This window comes from Oreochromis aureus, linkage group 3 (assembly GCF_013358895.1).
Source record: "Oreochromis aureus strain Israel breed Guangdong linkage group 3, ZZ_aureus, whole genome shotgun sequence".
NCBI lineage: Eukaryota > Metazoa > Chordata > Actinopteri > Cichliformes > Cichlidae > Oreochromis > Oreochromis aureus.
In genome coordinates this window covers 93,320,537-93,341,192 of record NC_052944.1, presented here as the reverse complement: position 1 = coordinate 93,341,192, position 20,656 = coordinate 93,320,537, and the positions used below count along the sequence as shown (strand labels likewise).

At 39.9% G+C, this 20,656-nt stretch overlaps 1 protein-coding gene across 1 annotated transcript; it reads left to right on the top strand.

Annotated features, from left to right (window-relative positions):
• The first annotated feature begins 1,948 nt into the window (after positions 1–1,948).
• LOC120434695 (myelin-oligodendrocyte glycoprotein-like) lies at positions 1,949–20,420 on the top strand. The gene is made up of 5 exons (XM_039602979.1): positions 1,949–2,101; positions 12,887–13,225; positions 13,403–13,501; positions 19,680–19,895; positions 20,413–20,420. Exons 1-5 carry the CDS (start codon positions 2,065–2,067, stop codon positions 20,418–20,420), a joined length of 699 nt encoding a protein of 232 aa, XP_039458913.1. The 5' UTR covers positions 1,949–2,064.
• Positions 20,421–20,656: the final 236 nt, after the last annotated feature.

The window sequence follows — 20,656 nt, the reverse complement described above, 5'->3', positions numbered from 1 at the left end:
ATATAATTTATGTACAAAATTTTGAAGTAATCTTGCGTCCAAAGCACGCGTGCGGGGGTCTGATTTACAAATGTACGGATTACAAAGTACAGACACGCGTGCTAAAATGTGAGAAGTAGAAGTATAAAGAAGTATAAAGTAGGCACAAAAAAGTACAGCAGTAAAGTAAAGATACCAGAAAATTCTACTTAAGTACAGTATTGAAGTATTCGTTATTTTGCATCTCTGACGCCAACAATAAATCATATTCTAATGCAAAATGTGTTTTTTTCTTCTTCTCGCCCACAGAAGCTGTTAATCCAGCTCTCTTACTTAAACCAGGGCCAGGAAAAAGCATATCTGTGTGTTTCTCTGCCATGGAGCACGATGAAAAAAAAAAATTAAAATAAGAAGGAATGTTGTTGTAACGCAAAAAAAGTGGCAACATGATCATTGTAAGAAAACTAGACGATTCCTAGAATTATGAAATAACTAACGGCAAATGTATTTAATAAAGACTCTGTCCCAACCTTTGCGATCAACTTGCAAGACTTCCACCGTATCCATGCGTGTTTATGGCTACTGTGGAGGTCACGTGTATCCGGTTACTGTGGAGCTCCACAGTGGCTGCAGCCAGACCCTTCTCCTGCATTTGGGTCCCCTCATTCTACTATCTGTGACATCAGCCAGTGGAAGAGCCAGTAGACGATCTGCACCACCTGCTGAGCCACAGGTGGAGTCCTCATGTATAAACTGAACCTTTGTCTCATCTTTGTTCCACAGACACACAAACAGCGCTGTTGGAAATGTGCAGCACAGAATGTGGGTTCCCACTATGTGGTATATTTGTGTGTATTGAGCCATCAGCTCTGACACAGACAGTATAAACAGCACATATAAAGTCCACAGTGTGGACACCAAGCAGGGAGTGAACAGGCTCAGGCAGCAGCAGTGCTGATATATGCCTGGCCTCCATTCTTCTCATTAAAGCTGCCCGAGCCTCCAAACAACAACAACATTCACACATGTGACCCTCACAAATATCACTGAACACCAAAAGTCCCATTTTTATATTGCTGTCAGCATTATTCCATCATGAAGCAACAATAGAAACACATCTTCATTTCATCTCTGTTGGAGCTTTTTGTTCAGTGAAAGGACAAAAAGCTGTCAGTGAATCAGATTTACTCTGCTGCACTGAAACACTGTGGACACAGTCTGGAGACACGCAGACTTTAAACTTTATTTGCATGATGTGAAAAGAAACCACATCATAAATGTGATCATGTGGGACTTTAGAAACAGAGGATCGCTGTGATCAGAGAACCCGGCCTCGTTAATAACCTGTATTGATCTGTTTGTAGTTTTAAAGTCCGTCCCCACAGCTCCACACAGTCACACATGTGAGGAAGTAGAAGCTGTGGACCGATCAGAGGTCCCGGGCCAGCACATGTGACCTCTCTAAATCCTGACACAGTGTCATTAATCTGCTCACATTGTTGTGTATTTTCAAACACACATGACTCTTCTTCTTCTGCAGAAATGATCCCTGTAACTGCTGCCTGCTCCAATCAGACGTCAGCAGATGATGATGATAAAATAATTTAAAATCTGTGAAGAAGATGAAATTAAAATGCAGCATCTGTAACAAATAAGACGAGATTAAAGCAGAAAATCAACAATCTGCTGATTTAGTGCACAAAGCGTTAGATAAACATTTTACTGTGATCATTATTTAACGCTGAGCAAACTCAGTGCTGCTGTTTATCTCTGAGGTGACGGCTGCACGTTAGAGTCTATTCCCACAAACATCACTGAGCCTCAGACTTTCTTCAACAGGCCTGTCAGACCACAATGATCCAGCTGTTTGTTTTCATGTGCCACATTTATACGTTTTATTTAAATCTACTTCACACACATTTTATTATCTGATATCTGCGACACACGGAGACTTCCTGTTAAACAGAAAGTAAACTTTGTGCGTGGGCGTGTTTGGGAGCTGCAGGTGTGTCCAGGTGTGGGTTCGTTGGGTCAGCAGAGGATTTAACGGGACTTTGTGTCGGTTTGAGTTGTTTTTAAAGGAGGATGAAGACGCTGGTGGTGTTCCTGCTCCTCATGAACGGTAAGAAAGTCTCTGTTTAACCTGCAGCAGCTCATGAGACAGTCCTCTGTGACCGGAAGTGTTACACTCAGGTGCAGCTCGCGCCTCTGGCGTCATGGAAATTCACACAGTGTTGGAAATACAGATTTAATGATGAGGCTTTAATAGTAAAAGTATGAGGGAAGGTTAGAAACAGACCAGACTAACAGACTGTGGACTTTGTAGTCACAGATTGGACACTTCCGGTATGGCAGAGCTAGCTAACCATGCTAAAGTAGCCTCGAGTCTGCGCTGTTTCCGGTCTGAGCCGAGCTCATTCAGCCCTCTGAGCTCCGTTTCTCCGCACTAAACACAGCACAGGTGAACCTGATCAACGGTGACAACAAACCGGAAATAAACACAGTGATATTTGGAAATGTAAATCTGTCTGTAAGCTCCAGGCTGAACAGAAATGTCAAATACAACTTAGTAAACCAGGTGAACAATTAAATAAAAACACTAAAAGAGCATAAATACATGAAAGAAATTGAGTTTTAAAAATGTCTTCTCAACAATTATTTACACATGGATAACTATATATATGGTCTATTTAGCCTTTGGTGCATTAGGGAATTCTAAATAATCAAGTTTTTTACACTCATTAAAGGAGTATCTGTGAACAATACACAAGAACAAAGTGATGCAGGATTTTGACATTTATACCACAGGTGCATCTACTGGGAGGCTGAGGGGAGCACTGGTGGCTGTCAGTATTTTTCAAAATATAATAATGTTTTTGTGTTTGTCTGATTTTCCAAAAGAAATACAAAATGATGCTGATTAATAGTTCTGATTATATCCAAAGAAATGTCAAATACAACTTAGTAAACCAGGTGAGCAATTAAATAAAAACACTGAAAGGCATAAATACATGAAAGAAAACAAATAATAATAATCAGGAATGTCTGTGAAGGTTCTCAGTCATCGTAGTCTAAGGAGCTTGGAAAGAAAAGCTCTGGACTTCTTTAAATTTCCTTCAAGACGTTTCACCTTTCATCCGAGAAGCTTCTTCAGTTGTTATGATGATAATAATAATAATAATAATAATAATAATAATGATAATAATAATAATGAATATATTCATATATATTATACATTGATATAGATTTAAAGATACCATTATATTCAAGGAATTAAAAAAGACAAATGTGGTATAAAAATGTTCTGCTGTTTGAGTCCCAGCTTCATTTGAGTTTTAAAAATGTATTCTCAACAATTATTTACACACGGATAACTATTATAACTATTATTATGATCTGTTTAGACTTGGATAGGGCTATGGCTCCACATACCCACTATTAGACAGTTACATGGTCAAACCTTGTGAACACAAGCTCACACACACATGTACTCACAGACACACACTATCTTGGTTGGTTGCTGCCTCTAAACATATCATGTATGTATCGTGTGCTGCTCAGTAACATTTAATGTTATCATTTACTGGTACTTATGCATACCTTGGTTGTTGCCACGGTTTCTCTGTTGTTGGTTTTGTGTGTGTGTGTGTGTTTTAGCCAGGTTTGGAGCAGATCCTGTGTGTGTGTGTGTTTTTTCTCTCTCCCTCTCCTTCTGTAAACTTCTTCACCAATTTCTTTCTTTTTCTTTTCTTCAGACGGTCTTTTCTGTTCTGATAGTAATAACTCAAAATAAAAACTCCTAATAAATTTCAAATAAAATATGACTGCCATGATAGCAAAAGCAGTAATGATGCACTTGGGAAAATAATTCTGTCTTTTTGGCCTTCAGACAATAATTCTCATTCTCGTCTCATCCTGTCCAGCTACACTGCCGGACAGGACAGGCAAAAAAAAAAAGAATATAATAATAATTAGGGCTGTCAGCGTTAACATGTTAAAATGGGCAAATTCACATTAACAAGTATCGAGAATAGAAATATTTTACTGCTATTATTTGCTGCTATTTTTATAATCATCATTACCGTTTCATGTTAATAGTGATGTTGCTTTCCCAGATGCATTCAGATGTTCAAATATATTGGTATTATATCAGTCTTTATTACAGGTCCAGTTATAACCATTTTAAATTGTTGAGTTGAATCTATAATTTTAAATGCTTTTCTAATGCTTCGATAATCTTAAATGTTTCTGTGTAGACTGCAGGGACAGGAAGTTACATGTGTTTGAAGTTGCAGGCTTTTGCAGAAGTGAAACTGAAAGCAGACTCTGAATGCAAGTACTGTGAGTGGGACAGGAAACTGTATTCAGTAGAGTACACATACATAGTTTTGGTTCGGACATACACGTAACCACACACACACACTTAGAGGGATCACTGATAGGGGAAAGTTCAAATTGTTTTGCTTAGGGTTGCTTTTAGAATATATTAGGACGAGCAAACATATTGGCAGATCTGAGAAGGTGATGAAAATGATTTTAATCTTTTATACATGATTGCATTTGAGCTTATTAAAGAGCTGTGGCTCCTGGTCAAGTGAAGGTCAGAAACTCTTGGCGGGCGTGAATGATCAGCCAATACAAGGTGAGAAGAACAGGAGCTCTGAAAGGAATTGCAACACACCTGCTTAGTTATTACTTATATCCTTTAGAGCTAAGATTTAAGTTTGTATCATTTATCACGTATATTTTTTAAGTAAGTTTTAAGGTTCATTTATGTTCAGTTTAGGTAAGTTTCCCTTCAGGGTCGGAGTATCACCATTTGAGTGTGACCTTTAGTCTAGGAGTTATTCATAGTAGGAGCTCAGGCCTTAGGTCTGAGCTATGACGGAGGTGTGAGGTGAAGCTGGGGTGCAGGAGAGGTCATGACACAGACATAGCCTGCACACCAGGCGCACACACACTCACGCACACACGTACACACCATAGTAGATTGACTAGAGTAGGTAAAAAGTCAAGATGTATTTTTGGCTGCAAGTGCAAGTTCTGCCGGCATATTGTCAGATGCTTACGGGAAGTGCGCCTGATGTGTTAAAGAGATAAGGATGCGTACATGGGGCGACACCGGGATGGAGATGAGACGTAATGTTCTTAAAACTATGGTAAAAGGTAACGGAACATTTTGTGGTTTGGGCTGACGTAAGCTGTACTATTGTCTGTTTTGCAAAAGAGGGGGGCTTTGTTGTCCAACCCCTATAAAACCTTTGTCTAATTGTTGTAAGTTCAGTTCGAGTGCTGACTTTGCCCAGCTTCGGACTCCACGCGTGTAATCAATAAATCTTCGCTTTGATCACATCCTCTGGACCAGAGTTGTTATTTGCCTGTGAGCCCTTCGTACTCCTTTCTCCAATTTTGAACCTTAACACAAGTTAACGCATTTAAGCCGCATTAATGCGTTAATGCCATCATCATGACTAACGTGACCCATCTGGAGCGCAGACTGACTCAAAATCCCTGAAATGTCTCTGTCAACACATTTCGGGCAGTTTGTCCAAAGTCTACAGAAGCTCCCCCTGCTGGCTGAGCCCCATCCAGGGGTCTGCTTTGGTCTTTGCTGAGTGGGTAGTGCATTAACGTGGGCTAATTTGTGTTAACGAGTTAACGCAGATGCGAATTGGCCCATTTTAATGCGTTAACGCTGACAGCCCTAATAATAATAATACATGTAAAAACAAAACAGTATGTCAGTTTGTTATCCTGGTATTCAGTCTGTGCTGCTCTCACTCAGAGGTCAGAGTTCATGTTCAGTAACCACACTAACAGCAAGAGGAGGAAACAATTGGTTTAATTTAAAAGAACAGTCTGAGCTGTGGATTAAAACAATAAATATATATAAGTGAGTCACATATCAAACACAGACCATTAAGTGTAATAAGAAGCAGAATACAAAGCTGAGTGTGAGGGTCAGGGTGCTGTCTCACTGCAGAGGCTTCAGGCTGAATCCTGCTGAGCTCACAGAGTCAGACTCACCTGTGCAGCTTGGACAGGTAAACACATCAGGACATGAGGAGAGTTGGCAAAGTACAGACATTCAGTACTTAAGTACAACTACAAACACTACTATTAAAAATACTCCAGTAAAAGTACTGATTCAACTTCTTTACTCTAGTAAAAGTAAAAAAGTACAGGTTCTGAAATGTACTTAAAATAAGAAAGTAAAAAGTAGCTCTTTGAAGGATGTTTGTAAAATATATTTATACTGGGGACACAAGTCTGGTCTAAGTCTTCTGTCAGAAAGACTGCAGCAGTCCAGGAGTTTGTTAATTGTCTTTAATTAAGTCAAAAGATTTGTTTACATGAAAATGTTTGTGAGGCTTAATCTGAATTCGGTGCAGCCAAACTTGAACTTCTTGTTTTATAGTAAACAGCACGTGTGACTATAAACATGGTTTTCTGGAAACAGAAATGGGCAATTTTATAATTAGTAGAGTCATAGATAACTAGGAACACAATCACAACACATCATCTACTCAACACAAGCAATATCTCACAATGTCCACAAGGGGTCACTGCAGACCCAACATTGGCTAAATAGCACATGTCTTACAAGTTGCTAATAGTGAGGCATAAATATGGCAAGCTAGCAACAGTTAAAGGAAACCATAGAAAAGTCCTTTATTCCTCATCCCGCTGATTGTAGTCATTGCAGGAGATTACAGCCAGATTATAATCAGTATCATGTTAATGAATCTGCCAAAGTAAGAACACTAAGAAAGCTAACTGACCCTTGTGCTGTATTAACATAATGATAAAATCATATCAGTATATGTGAGTACAAACTTTAGTCTAACTTTTTATTCTAATTGTATTCAGCTTGAACCAGAAGAAAAAGAAGGAAAATAAAACTATATTTCTATTTCCTGTTGCTACATTGTAGAGGGCGACTTTGCCTCTAAACAGGAACATGTGTACAGTCCTGCATCAGCAGCTTCATTCTTATACAGACCTTTCTACTCTGTTTGTTAAACTGAGCTCTATGTTTGCTACATAGCAGTCAATGAATCCAGTTTTTATACCACAGTTAAGTTAATGTAGTTAAATCTGTGTATTTGTAACTCAAATATTCAGTGATCTGTTTTAAACAGAAACCTGACTTTGACATATTTAAGTTGGTATGAACACAGTCAGAGCTGCTGCTGCTTTTATTGTTCTGTTGCTTTTAAAAGCTTTCTGTGCAAATCAATAGAAATATTTATTGTTGCATTTTAAAGCTGACAGCACAGCAGCAGCATGAGGAGAAGAGTGTTTGCTCAGGAAATACACGGGTCCCTGAAGAGTTCAAACAGGAAATATTCCTGCATTAAATCTGCAGTTCAATCATCAGCAGCTCTCAGGTTGAATCAAAGCACAGATTACTGTCAGTGTCATCTGTCACCAGGCAGGTTTTAACAGGCGTGTAAGCCACATATTATTATAACACCCTTTTATATTTGTATGATAAACACATGTCATTTAGTTGTGTTTGGTCTTTAACTTGTGCTCAGCTTCCACAATGAATTCATGATGGAAATCTCTAATAAACTATCAAAATAGACACTATTTTCCCCCCAACACTCTCTCTCTGTTGGTGGCTGGTACCCCCATCCTCTGGTGCGTTGGTGGTTCTTGGTACTTGGGTGTGTGCTGGCTAATGCCTGCTTGGCGGGGCCTGGTCCCCTGGCTCTGTCAGGCCCCTGCTTGGGGGTGAGAGGGCCTTTGGGTCTCAGATCTCTGGGCTCTGCCACAGCCGGCTGATGGGATCCTGCAGGCTCCTCACCAAGGCCCCCTGTGACTTCAGTACCATGGCTGCGGTTTCTCTGTGGTTTGGTTTTGGTGTGTGTGTGTGTGTGTGTGTGTGTGTGTGTGTGTGTGTGTTTGATTTTTTTGTTTGTTTGTTTGTTAGGCAGGTTTGTAGCAGATCCTCAGTGGGGTTTTTTTCTCTCCCTCTCCTTCTGTAAACTTCCTCACCAATTTATTTTTTTTCTTTTCTTCAGACGGTCTTTTCTGTTCTGATTCTAATATCTCAAAATAAAAACTCTTAATAAATGTCTAATAAAATATGACCATTATAGCAAAAGCAGTAATGATGCACTTGGGAAAATCACAACAAATGTAAGGAGTAGAAAGTTCAGATATGTGTTTAAAATTGTAGGGAGTAAAAAGTAGTTAGAAAAAAAACTACTCAGGTAAAGTACAGATACTTTAAAACTGTACTTAAGTACTTACTGCCCAACTCTGGAGAAGAGAAGTTTTTATTCCTCACATTATGTAAATAATAATGTAAACTTTATTGATCCCCGTGGGGAAACTACTCTCTGCATTTAACCCATTCACTCAGTGAAGCAGTGGGCAGCCATTGGGCGCGCGGGGAGCAGTGTGTAGGGACGGTACCTTGCTCAGGGGTACCTCAGGGTAGCTGTTCAGGGGAATTGAACCACCAACCTTCCGATCATGGGCCACCACTCTACCTACTGAGCTATCCCTGCCTGATAAATTAATTAGCTGTTAGAACTGTCATCAGTTACTATGAATCTATGTAATCAATAAACACTAATAATGTAACATTACAGTATTAACCTGAATGAGTTTTGCCTCCTGAGGGTTACAGCTGTGTATGATGTGTTTAACAGGCACAAACTAAGATTTACAAACATGTTCATCCAAACTTAACATTAAATACACCTCCATGAGTCACCTGATACACACCTGTGCACGTGTAGTTTTGAGACTCTGTCAGCTTTCAGTGAGCTCACAGTTAGGCTGTGTCCACACGCACACGGGTATTTTTGAAAACAGATTTTTCTATGTGTTTGCACCTTTCGTCCACATGTAAACGGCGTTTTCGATCACTGAAAACAGAGAATTGCAGCCAAACATGATGGCAGACTGCCACAGATCACTTCTGAGGAAAGAGGAGGCGTTCAGCTTCCTCATAGTTTCACACCTGCATGAAGCAGCCTCACCCTGACAGCTTCAAATCACTGTGTCAGCTGATCACTTCCTGTCCTGTGATTGGCTGAGCTTCAGGCCTTCTCTCAGTCAAACTGGAAACAGGGATTGAGACAGTGTGAGGGTTTGTGGAGCGCCACAGTGCTGTAATGAATACTGTAGTGGAAGAAGTTCTTTCACACTCTTCATCCTGGAGCTGCTTTATGTCCATGATCTGCATGGAAACACATCTATGGAGAGGAAATCCAGCTGCTGAGGGTCACATCTGCATCATTGTAGCTACAGTGGATGTTTCAGTGTCAGGACTGAAGGCGGAGCTTTGTGCGTGTCAGGGTGAGGCCGCAGCAGCCGCCTCCAACCGGAGCGCTCGGGCGTGAAACTAGGAGGAAAGCCGACGTCCTCCTCTTTCCTCAGAAGTGATCTGTGGCCGGCCGGACTTCATTCCACAGATGTGCTTTAACAAAGTGTGAAGCTGAACTCTGAGCTGTGACAGTGTGAGCAGTGTGAGAGTGTCAGTAGATGATCAGCAGAGGAAAGTGAGAGCTGCTGTGAGCTGATGTCCTGAAGGGCTTTTAAAGAGTCTCTGAGTTTGACAGGAACATGAAGATGTTTGTGGTGTTTGTGATCCTCCTGCACGGTAAGTACACCTTCCTCTCTCTGCTCTCATCATCATCTCTCTCTCTTTAATGTGTTGAAGTGCAGCAGGAGGAGATTTCCATCAAACACTGGATTCTGATTCAGATCAAACTAACAATCCAAAGCAGCAACTTTCAAATCACTGGATTCTTCTTGGTGGCTTTCAGATGAGCTCATGTTACAATCAGCTGCTGTGTGTGTTGTTGTGTAGCTGAAGCTCTGACTCACATTTCATGTGTGACCAAAGGAAACTTGGTGCTGTGTGACACACTTTAGATTCTCTGCTGCTGCTTTGAACTCTTCAAACTAAAGAGCCAAACTGATGATTGACTGTGCAGCTCTGACATGGCACCAAATGTCCCTGTTATCAGCTGCTGGATGGACGTTATCAGAGCTTTTTAGTCCCACACGGATCACCAGGAGCTCCTCCTCTGTCTGCAAACAGGCTCAGCAGCTCTGATCATTCATTGGAGTCAGCACAGAGTGTGGAGACATCTAGTGGTCGTGGAGAGAAGTGCATGTAACATGTGTGTGTTGTGTTAATCAGCATGAGTAGTTAGGGGGACGTGCCTCCCTGTGCCTGATGGGAGTCCTTGTAATTACCCAGCATGCTGTGCTGTGTGTTTCATTTCTAACACTGGTTTTACTGAAGAGCTTTCTGAGCTTCTTTCATTGATTCTGACCAACATACATGTTTGCTGTGGATCCACATCTGCTCTTACTGCTAATGTCATGAAGCTGTTTGAGTGGTGAGCAGTCAAAGAAGCAGGTCCTAACAGGGACATAGCAGGATATTCCTGCCTCTGAATGAGCTGTAACTGCACATATGAGCACAGCTGGTCTGCATGTAGTGAACACAAAGAGTCTGTGTGAGCTGAATTTACACCAGTCTGTTTGTGTTCCTGTTATTTTGGCCCTTTGACAAACTCAAATGTATTTAAGCTTAAATGAAAGTGCACTTATAAAAATGCTGTAAAATCACAGTCCTGCTGATTTTACTTTGGTGGACACCAAACATTTTTATCTGCAGGTGAAACTCTGCAGTGACCTGAGCGTGTGCTGTTCTCTGGCATCTCTCTGAATGATGTTGAATGCTTGATGTTCTTGTCTGTGGTCACGAGGATCTTATCTTCCATCCCTGCTTCTGTTTCCTGCTCACAAACCTGCATCCATCTCAGCGTCTAAACTCAAAGTCAGCAGCAGCTTCTTAGCTGTCTCTGCCCTCATAGCCCTGATCTCAGGGACTCTTAGATCATTTCAATATGTACATGGAAATCTGTTCTTGATGACATCGCCCCTTTGAAGGTGAAACATCAGAAATATAATGTCCTCCATGGCTCAGTGATCACAGCAGAGATTTAAAAACACAAAGCAGAACAGCTGAGAGGAACTGGGAGAAAGATGAACAACCCCAGAGTTTTATTCCAGGTGATAAGACCTCCTGGATCCTGTCTGAGTCCATTTTTATCTCAAACTTTGAAAAGTCTGCTACTTCTCAGTTAATCCTTCACATGAACAGCAGAAATATTTCTAGAAATCTCTCAGGTTTGTTCCCCACAGCACAGAAACAGCTCTGATCTCTGCTGATTCTTCTGAATCTGATGTGGTCCACATCCTTCCTGATTTCTCTTCTCGTTATCAGTCAGATCCTTTTCTGTGGTGAGGACCATCCTCAGCCTCCCTCTCATGTGGAGTTCATCAGGCCCCATTTTATTCTCCCTCTCCTTCCATCAGCTCAGATGTAAATACTGTTATTTCCACTGTCACGTGGATGATACACAGCTGTATGTTGCACTTATGGCAGTAACACAGATGTAATCTGAATCTGATGTTAAATAGATCAGATTCACAAACTTCCTTCATCTCACTGATTTCAGATCTGAGCTCTTTTCAGTCGCCTCCAAATCTTTAATTTGGAAAAAATCTTGAAAATCTGTCCTCCAACATCAGGACTTCCACTCAGAGCCTGGATATGACCTTTGACCCTGAGCTCTGTTTGTACACAGATCTCAAAGGTCCTACAGTCATACTTTCTCCAGTTAAAGGGGACATGAAACCTTACACACACATAAAGGCTGATTTACAGCACTGAGCCCTGCTCATAGATGTAACTCTGTCTGTGAAGCAAAAGTTAAGAAATAGGTGCTTAAAGTGAAGTTTTATAAACATGTTTAGCGCCATCTTGTGTCTGTACGGGACGTGACATCATGTGGTTGGTTGGGTGGGGCTAATAGACTTACATTAGTTTATGTTAGCTAACTAGTGGCTGGATCGATAACTCAGGGGAGAATAAGGACACTGAAATTCTAAATCAGTTTAATGGGATCAATGAGAGCCTGTTTGAGACAGGTGACAGGCGATTCACCAGAACGACTGAAACTGATTTTTCCTCCTTTGGCCGAGGAGCGGCGCAATCAGCTGATGTGATCTGCACTATTTTATGCGGTAAATAATCTTAATCTTCCCAAACACATCCAGACAGTTTACAACATAATAGGTTACTACATGCACATCACAGCACAGATATAACTGTGTAGCTCGATGTGTGTGAAGGAAAGAGGAAGAGATGGCACACTTTCTGGAGACCTGTTGTTTTTTCCTCCATCACCTCACTGACCGGATTACTTCATGTTAGAAGTGAGAAAAAGTGAAGCCCAAATGTGAGTGAAGGAAACTGTAACGTGGGGATTTTTCCCCTGCAGACATGCTGATGGATGTCAGGGTTTCCGATCGTCTTTGGTAAGAAGCTGTTATGTATTTGCTGTGATGTGCATGTATTAACCTGTGGTGTTGGTGACAGAGATCATATTTGATCCCATTTAATAGCGCTGATTGCACAGCTTGGTACACCTGGGTAAACCAACGCTGGAGCGTTGGTTTGCTGGTTCCAACAGGCTCTCCTGCACACAGTCCTGATTTATAAAGTGGACTGTTGTTATTCTTTCTGCTCGGCTCTCCGCCAAACGTGTCCCCCGTCCAGCTCATTCACAACTAACCTGACAGATTTTTAATAAACTGAAAGAGATGAGTCCTCATCACTCCATCCTCTCTGCACCAGCTGGCTCTTAGATACAGACCTGACTTTAACCTTTTATTCATCACTTTTAAAGCCTCACATCAGCTCGTTCCTCCACTTCCTCTGGACTTCCTGCCTCTTCCTTTTTTATCTGTGAGTTGTTAAAATGTTGAATGTTTCTGTCGTTCTGTCTCCTGGTTTCTGTAAATGTGTCTAAACTTGATCTTTACCTCAAAGTGACTCATGGAGTCTCTGTCTGTGTGTCCTCAGTTTCCCAGCATGCCTCAGCTGTGGAGATGTATGAGGGGGACTCGTTCATCCTGCCCTGTCAGTTTCCCACTTTTAATTTTCCAAACCCCTCAGTGGTGTGGAGTCACTCCGACCTCAGTCCTCCAACCGTCCACCAGCGTCAGCTTGAAGGAGACGAACTGAAAGATCAAAACCAGCGTTACAGCGGCCGAACATCCATGAAGACTGACGCTCTGGAAACTGGAGACCTCAGCCTGACCCTGACCAACCTCCAACTGTCTGACAGCGCCACCTACACCTGCTCCATCAGAGACTTTGGACGTGAACTGAGTCGGAGTGATGTACAGCTGGAGGTCAAAGGTCAGCAACAAACCTGCTGTAGATACTTATTGACATCACTTAGAAAAAACTTTATTATTTTAACTGTCAGAATAACCATGTTGGCTGTATGATTGAAGTAAAGGCCTATTCATTAAATTAATTACACTCATTCAGTCAGAGGTCAAAGGTCATGTTGTTCTTTGTGTTTCTCCACAGAACGGTTTCCATCCTGGGCCAAAGCTCTCCTGGTTCTCCTGGTTCTTCTTGTGGTTTCCGGAGGACTTTTATTTCATTTCCGGCACTATTTCATGTCAGGTGAGTGTCTCCTACTACACTACCCATAATGCCGATGGTTAGCAGGTGTCCTCTGGTGGCTCCTTGACTGTGGCTCACACAAACTTGTTCCAGAAGCTGAAAGAGTTGAGAGTTACAAACAGCTGATACAGAGAGCTGAAGAGAAACTTCCAGGTTTGTTCCAGAAGTCAGAAAACCTCCTTCAGACTCAGTCATTGATCAGTGAAACAGCTCCACAACATGACTTTACTAAACAGTGTGTGTGCTTCACTGCATTGATCTGACACAGAGGCTGCAGGTGGACAAGCTGTTCTTTCAATATATACAATTTAACCAGGTAAAAGTCTCACTGAGACTAAAATCTCTTTTCCAAGAGAGACCAGCAGAGGGCAGCAGACATTAAACAAATACAAAACATGACATGTAAAGAATCAAATACAATATTCTGTACAGACACATGAATACAAACATGTGAATCATGTGAAATAACAGATCATTACAAGAGCATCACACTGACTAAAAGAGCTGTTCTCTCACTTCTTTAAAAAGGACTTAAAGCAGCCCAAACAGGGATTTATAGATAAAAAGCAAACAAACAGGAAAATCTGCAGATATACAAAGATGGACATTTAGCATCAGCATACACAGAACAGTGATGTACACAGTTTCTACAGCCAGCAATAAAACATAAAGCACAACGATGGACAGTATCCAACCTGTTTAGGTACAGGATTCATAAAAGCAGATCTCTGTAATCCAATAAACATAAAAACGTTACAGAGATGAAGTTTTTTCTCACTTGGAGAACAAACAATATTTATGCCCAAAATTTAAATTTTTAAGTTTCAGCTTGGACACGATCCTTTCAATGTGAGCTTTAAATGACAAGTTCTGATCTATAATGATACCAAGACATTTATAAGATGTGTCCATTTTATTTTCAGCTCCTTTGAGTGGGTTTGTTCTCAGGAGACGTAGATAACAACTCTTGGCTGTTTGAGAATAACATGAACTTGGATTTCTCTGCATTTAACACCAACTGAAGTTAAATGGGACTGAAAAACATCAAAGACTTCAGAAATTCACAGGTTTGTTTTACTGAAGGAGACGAACAATCTGTCATCTGCATAAAGATGGAGTTTATTTATTTATAGAGAAAAGAACAGAGGTCCTAATATAAAGCAACGTGGACACACTGAGTTCTAACTGATGAGTTAAAAACAAACTTACAGCATTTATAAAAAGACCAACATTGTTTAGTCTGTTTACTAAAATGACAACTGTGTGAAAAACCTTCAATAAGCCAAAACAAAGAGCAGCTCATCAATGATGTCGTTCAGCACTTTAACAGCAGCAGTTATTGGGCTGTTTTCTGAATCCTGACTGATGCTGAGGAAGAGTTTAATTTTTGTACAGAACATTTTTTTAGTTGGTCACTAATAAGATTTTTGTAAACGTTGACTAAACACACAATTTAGATTTAGGCCTGTAGTTATGAACATCTGAAGGATCGTCTCTTTTCAAAGGGAGAACATGGACAGATTTGCATATTTCAGAGATCTCACTGTTCAAAGGCTGAAATAAAAATATAAGTTAGCAGTTCTGCTGTAACATCTTATTAAGAAAATAAGGATCAAGTTGATCTAGTCCTGCAGATTTATTTGGATCCAACAGATTTTAGGTCCTGTGGACCTCCAGGACACTCAGAGGAGAAAAGCTGAAGGCCTGAAGCACAGACTGAGTTTGAGTGGTTACAGAGAGCCTCCTGTTCATTAAGCTGTTTGAGATCTGATGTAAACATTCAAATAAAGGCCATGAAGAAACCAAATGCTCATTGAAACAGTTTAAAATAATGTACTGTTAAAAAAAAATCCATAGAAAAAGGGAAAATGTCCTCATAATTTTCTGCCAGTACATTTTGTGTTTTTTTTACGGAAGTTTGACAGACTTTTCCGTAAATGATATTTTCTATTAATAGAAAAATTGAAAGTTCTATTTATATTACTATTTACAGGCACTTTTTTCCCTGTAACTCCTTTACTGTAACTCATTAAATTTACTTCTTTATATCCTTAAATGTACATTTCTATACAATTACAACCTAATACACCATTTGCTCAAAAATTCCTAATTCATAAATTAATCTGTGCTTAGTGCACAACAACATTGGTACAGTTAATGTTAAATATTCTTTTATTCTCCTCAACTCAAACACTAAAATATAATGACAGCATCCATCTCGTCATAAAACAACTAAACATCTAATACATGAACAAAATCACTCACAAACTTTCACATTTGAGCATTTTTATTTCCTTGAAATCAGTTTGTCCTCATGTTAACGTGTTTCTATACATTCATTCAAGTGGCTCCAGTGTTTTCTTCAAACACCTGACAAACAGAAAATGTAATATTTAACGATATGTTAACATTTAATAATATCCAGAGTATCTTTAAGTTAGAATCACTGCCTTGTGGTTGTTTTGCCTCAGCCAAACAGTTAATGTGTGGTTTACATCCATGTCTGTCCACTTATGATGCAGTTTACACATGTAGTCAATTATAGCCAAACACCTTTGATTACTGAATTGCATTTACTTCATAATTGAAGTGAATGCAATTCACATTTGTGTGAACATTTGTCTGATATTAACTCTTTGGGGTCTTTACCTTACAATATAACATACTTTGAGTCAAGATTTGTTGACTGTTTATGTGATGCTACATGAATAAAGCTGAACAGACTTAAAGGAGTTCTGAAATTTGGGTTTATTAGAATAGGACGGATGGATGAGCACAGCCCTCTCAGCACAGGGCTGACAGGACTTTTCCACATATGATAAATAAAACACAAATGGATTAATACTGTTCCAAACTTAAAGAAAAAAGTGCGTTTACTGGACTTGTTTTGTCAGCTCTTGCTTTTCAAAGACAGTGAGGAGCAAAGTACAATTAGAAGAGCTTTTTCTGATGAAGAGTTAAATGTAAACAGCAGCGTAGTGAATAGAGCAGGGTGATATGGCCAAAAATATTTATCACTATATACATTTGAAAATGTGCAATAATGATATAACTGACAATATAATTGACACGAGACAAAATATTTTACAACTCCACAACTTTATTCGTGCAAAAAAACCCATCAATGTATTTTCACTTATACAAGCAGCTGTTTTTTATGAGCATTAAAGTTATGTAAAAATGTAACAGTGCAAATTCCTTGCTGACAGTTTGACCAAAAGGCTTTTCCAGTGGAAATTGGCGACATATCCTCAGCATAACCATGTATAATATCCACAAAACTTAAAAAGAGGTTATACACACACAATACGGTAATATTATGTTGAAGCACAGTACGTATCACTCCGCGAGGCTCCTGCGTACGATAGCCGTAATGCTCCGACAATCCATCAAGCGGTGCGGCTTTGTAGCTTAGCAAAGTCGTACTAAAACATTTGACAGATTTTCGAGCGCCGTGTACCACATAAAATCATTTCGAGGTCAGTAAACACAACCAGAATTCATACATAAGGCGCACCGCATTATAAGGGGCACTGTCGATTTTCAGAAAAATCAAAGGATTGATTTTAAGTGTGCCGTATTTCCAAATAACGACGGCCCGCTAGCATGCTCTACCAAAAATTGTGCTTTGTTGTGTATCTGACGGACGAAAGCCAAACCAGTTCCACATCACTGAAGTTGCAGCATTTTTACAAACGTTTCATTCGACGATCCGCTTTCGCCCTTATCATTCTCTGTCGCCGCCATGCTTTTTCCACCATGTGCGTATGAAAACATGCGCGTTTTACCCATATTGTACCGCGATAGTTCATTTTCTTATCGTTGCCCAACATACTGGAATTACCCTGAACGGTATGATATGGCCCAGCCCTGGTAGTGAATAAAGATCTGTGTCCACGAATCCTCATCAGTGACAACAATTAAACATCATAGTCCAAAATCCTTAATGCACCTTTTTCTCCACTGTGTTCAAATGCACAATTTCTCGTTACCACTCTTCATATATCAGTGTGTCAAATCCTGAATGCAACATGTTAGTCCGTCAAGTTCCATCTGAGCTTTGAATAAAATACATTCAGCTTTTCATTGGATTTTAAGAGTTGCTCAGTTCACAGCAATATTTTTTAATCATTTTGATGGTCACTGTAGTGGCTATATTAATTATATATTCAATATTATTGATGTTCTCTCTTTCTCTTATATTTAAAATAACCACATTACAGACGGACAAGCGACTGTTTTCACGTCTTTGTTAGCAGCAAAGACGGTAAAACCATCATATGACTCTGCCGTCCCCTTGCTTATTTTCCACACAAACTTTTCACAATAAAGCTCAAGATCCTGTTGAGAGTTTTCAAAATAAACTGAGATGATATACATTATTCTCAAACATCAAATTTCAGAATATGCATCAAACAAATGACCTCTAATAAAAACATGAACTATAAATGGCGCTTACAGTCACCACGTGGATGAAGGCACAGAGAATACCAGCATGGCCAGTGACAATGAAGCAGAACCAGTTAGCTACAAACAGAATGACCAGTCAAAACAAGTCGAGGACCGTATTCCTAAACGAGGGGCTACCTCTGTAGCATGGACATGGTTCGGTTATGAAAAGTCTGACATGGACCAGAAAACTCTACTATACAAATTATGCCACAAACTTCTGCCCACCTCAGACTCAAACACAACAAACCTCTTTAACCACCTACACAAGAATCACATGAAAGAGTTTGGAGAGAGTTTATGGATGAGAAGCAAAAAAGAGCCATCAGCTGCTCAAAATAAACCTTAGACTCAAACGTTAGAACAGGCTTTTCCTCACAGCACGCCGTGTAATAAATACTCACAAAGAAAATGGCGGCTGTTTCAACTTATCTCTAAAAAATATAATTTCATGCATCGGTCAAAACACTCGACTCCAGGTACACGACGCCCAGCTGAAAACACTTCACACAAGTCGAGTTGCCTGATATTCACAGAATTTAGAGAAAATGCACTATTTTGCGATATATATCGTTATCGGAAGATAAATGTTTTATATCAGGATATGAGAGGTGAGATCGCACAGCCGTACAAAGGATTATAATACACGTAGAGTTGCAGACACATAGCAGCATTCTGTTGCAACATAAGCAGTTTATAATTAAAGTAACATACATACCTTGAAAAACTAAATCAATCACAACATTAAACTCACCTTGTTTTTGTAGAGAAGGTGATCAGGCTTTTTCTTCAGCTGCTCTGGATCATCACCAGCTTGTATCTTCATCTTTTTTTCCACTGGGTGAAGTTTTTCCTTTTCTTGGCCATTGCTCTGCACTCGAAAACCAAAGTGTGTGATCACATGTGAAATAAGGGATATTTTTCCACTGCAGGGTTTAGAGGGTTTATATGTCAGCGTCCCCTACAAGGCATATAAAACCCCAGCACACCAGCAGTGTTAATGTTATATAGTTATTATTGATTTATTATGTAGTTATAATTATTAGTATTTAATCACATTAGTACGACTTATTAGAGTCCTAAAATAATTTCTTCCTCTCTATACATTAGTAGAACCATGAAGTTCTCACTTTTCCCAGTTATCTACATCACTGACTTTCGCTAATTAGCTAGCTAACAGTCACAGCTGTGTAATACCCAGAGAGACGCAGACAGCTAACTATAGTATTTATGAAAACTGGTGGTATCATAGTAAAAATTATTTTAACATAAACTAAAATGGAAAGCTTAAGTCATGTTTAATCTGGAAAACGATTATTTTAAAAATGAGTCAGCAAAATATTCCTGACTTGTCAGGAGACAGCAGAAACCAGTTAACAAATAAATTAATATTTCTTTCTAAATAAAAACGCGGAGTCTTTTGAAAAACATTATTTTAATAAAAGAAAATATGAGCTTTACATTGTACTGTATTTTTATGGATTTTTTTTTTTTTTACAGTGTTCATTACTGATTTTTGAGTGTGAAAAAAACTGGAATCTATCAGATTCAAACCACTGCAGTGAATTTCCTTTAATAACTCTGGTGTGTTCTAGTGTTTGTAGTAAAATGTTGTGTCTACACTGAGGTCTAACAGGACAAGCACAGAAATAAGTCCACTGTAACAGGTCATAAGGAGAACATTAGTAACCTTCACTACAGCTCATGTTGTGCGTTGTTGTCCTCTCAGTCCCCTGGGTGGAGGTGGATTCAGGGGTGGAGTCTGTCCAGCTGATCTGCAAAACCACAGTTTGCCTGCCTAAAGATGATAAAGTGGAGTGGAAGGACAAAAACAACAGGAAGGTCCACGTGTATGAGAACGGCTCTGACCAGCCTGAAGAACAGGACGATAAATACAAGAACCGAACGAAGATGAAGAGGAAGGTCCTGGAACCTGGAGACCTCAGTCTGACCCTGAAATACCCCACAGATGGAGACAACTCCACCTACACCTGCACCGTCTACAGCAGGGAGGGAAACACCCTGATGGAGAAACAAGTGGAGCTGAAAGTCAGAGGTCAGTGCTGTATATACAGGTCAGAGGTCAGAGGTCAGACTCTGATGGTGGTTCAGTCTCAGTGGGCTCCATCCAATAATGTTACAGTGTTAGCATGTCTAATGTTTGTGGCTGTTTTGGTTTTTATTTGATTTCCAGCCAAATGTAAAAGCTTCAGCAGATGAACTGTAGGAGCAAAGTTCATGTGTGAGACTTCATCTGAAAGGTAACATCTTCTAGTTTCTGAACATGTGTTTGTTTAGCATGTGGCTAAAACACAGGCTAAGCTAAGTCAGTTCAAATCTCAGTAAAAACCTTCTTTGGTCCTCGTCTATAATCAGTCATATCTGAGTCTCAATAACTAGAAGATGATTTCTAGCAGAACTGTGAAAATCTCCACATCCTTTCTCCATGTTATCATCCAAAGCTGTGTGAAGTTTCAGAGCTCTGCAGCTAACAGAGACTTTCAGTTTGCTGCTCTCTTCCTCTGACAGCTCCATTCTTAGGGAGCGTTAGTTCTCTGTTTCACTTTATTCCACTTATTCAGTCTGATGTTCTCTGATCTGTTTCTCTTGTTTAGTGTCTTAAATGCTGCCAGTGCCTCTCTTTGCTTTAACCAACCTTTCTCTTTATTTCTGAGCTTTTAAGGACTTTAACTGATGCATCAACCT

Bases quoted from the DNA above. Each gene is read 5' to 3' on its own strand.
- LOC120434695 (XM_039602979.1), top strand. From the start codon at position 2,065: ATGAAGACGCTGGTGGTGTTCCTGCTCCTCATGAACG. The intron at 13,226-13,402 runs GTCAGCAACAAA...GTTTCTCCACAG, and splicing joins TGTACAGCTGGAGGTCAAAG to AACGGTTTCCATCCTGGGCC. The intron at 13,502-19,679 runs GTGAGTGTCTCC...TTGTCCTCTCAG, and splicing joins CCGGCACTATTTCATGTCAG to TCCCCTGGGTGGAGGTGGAT.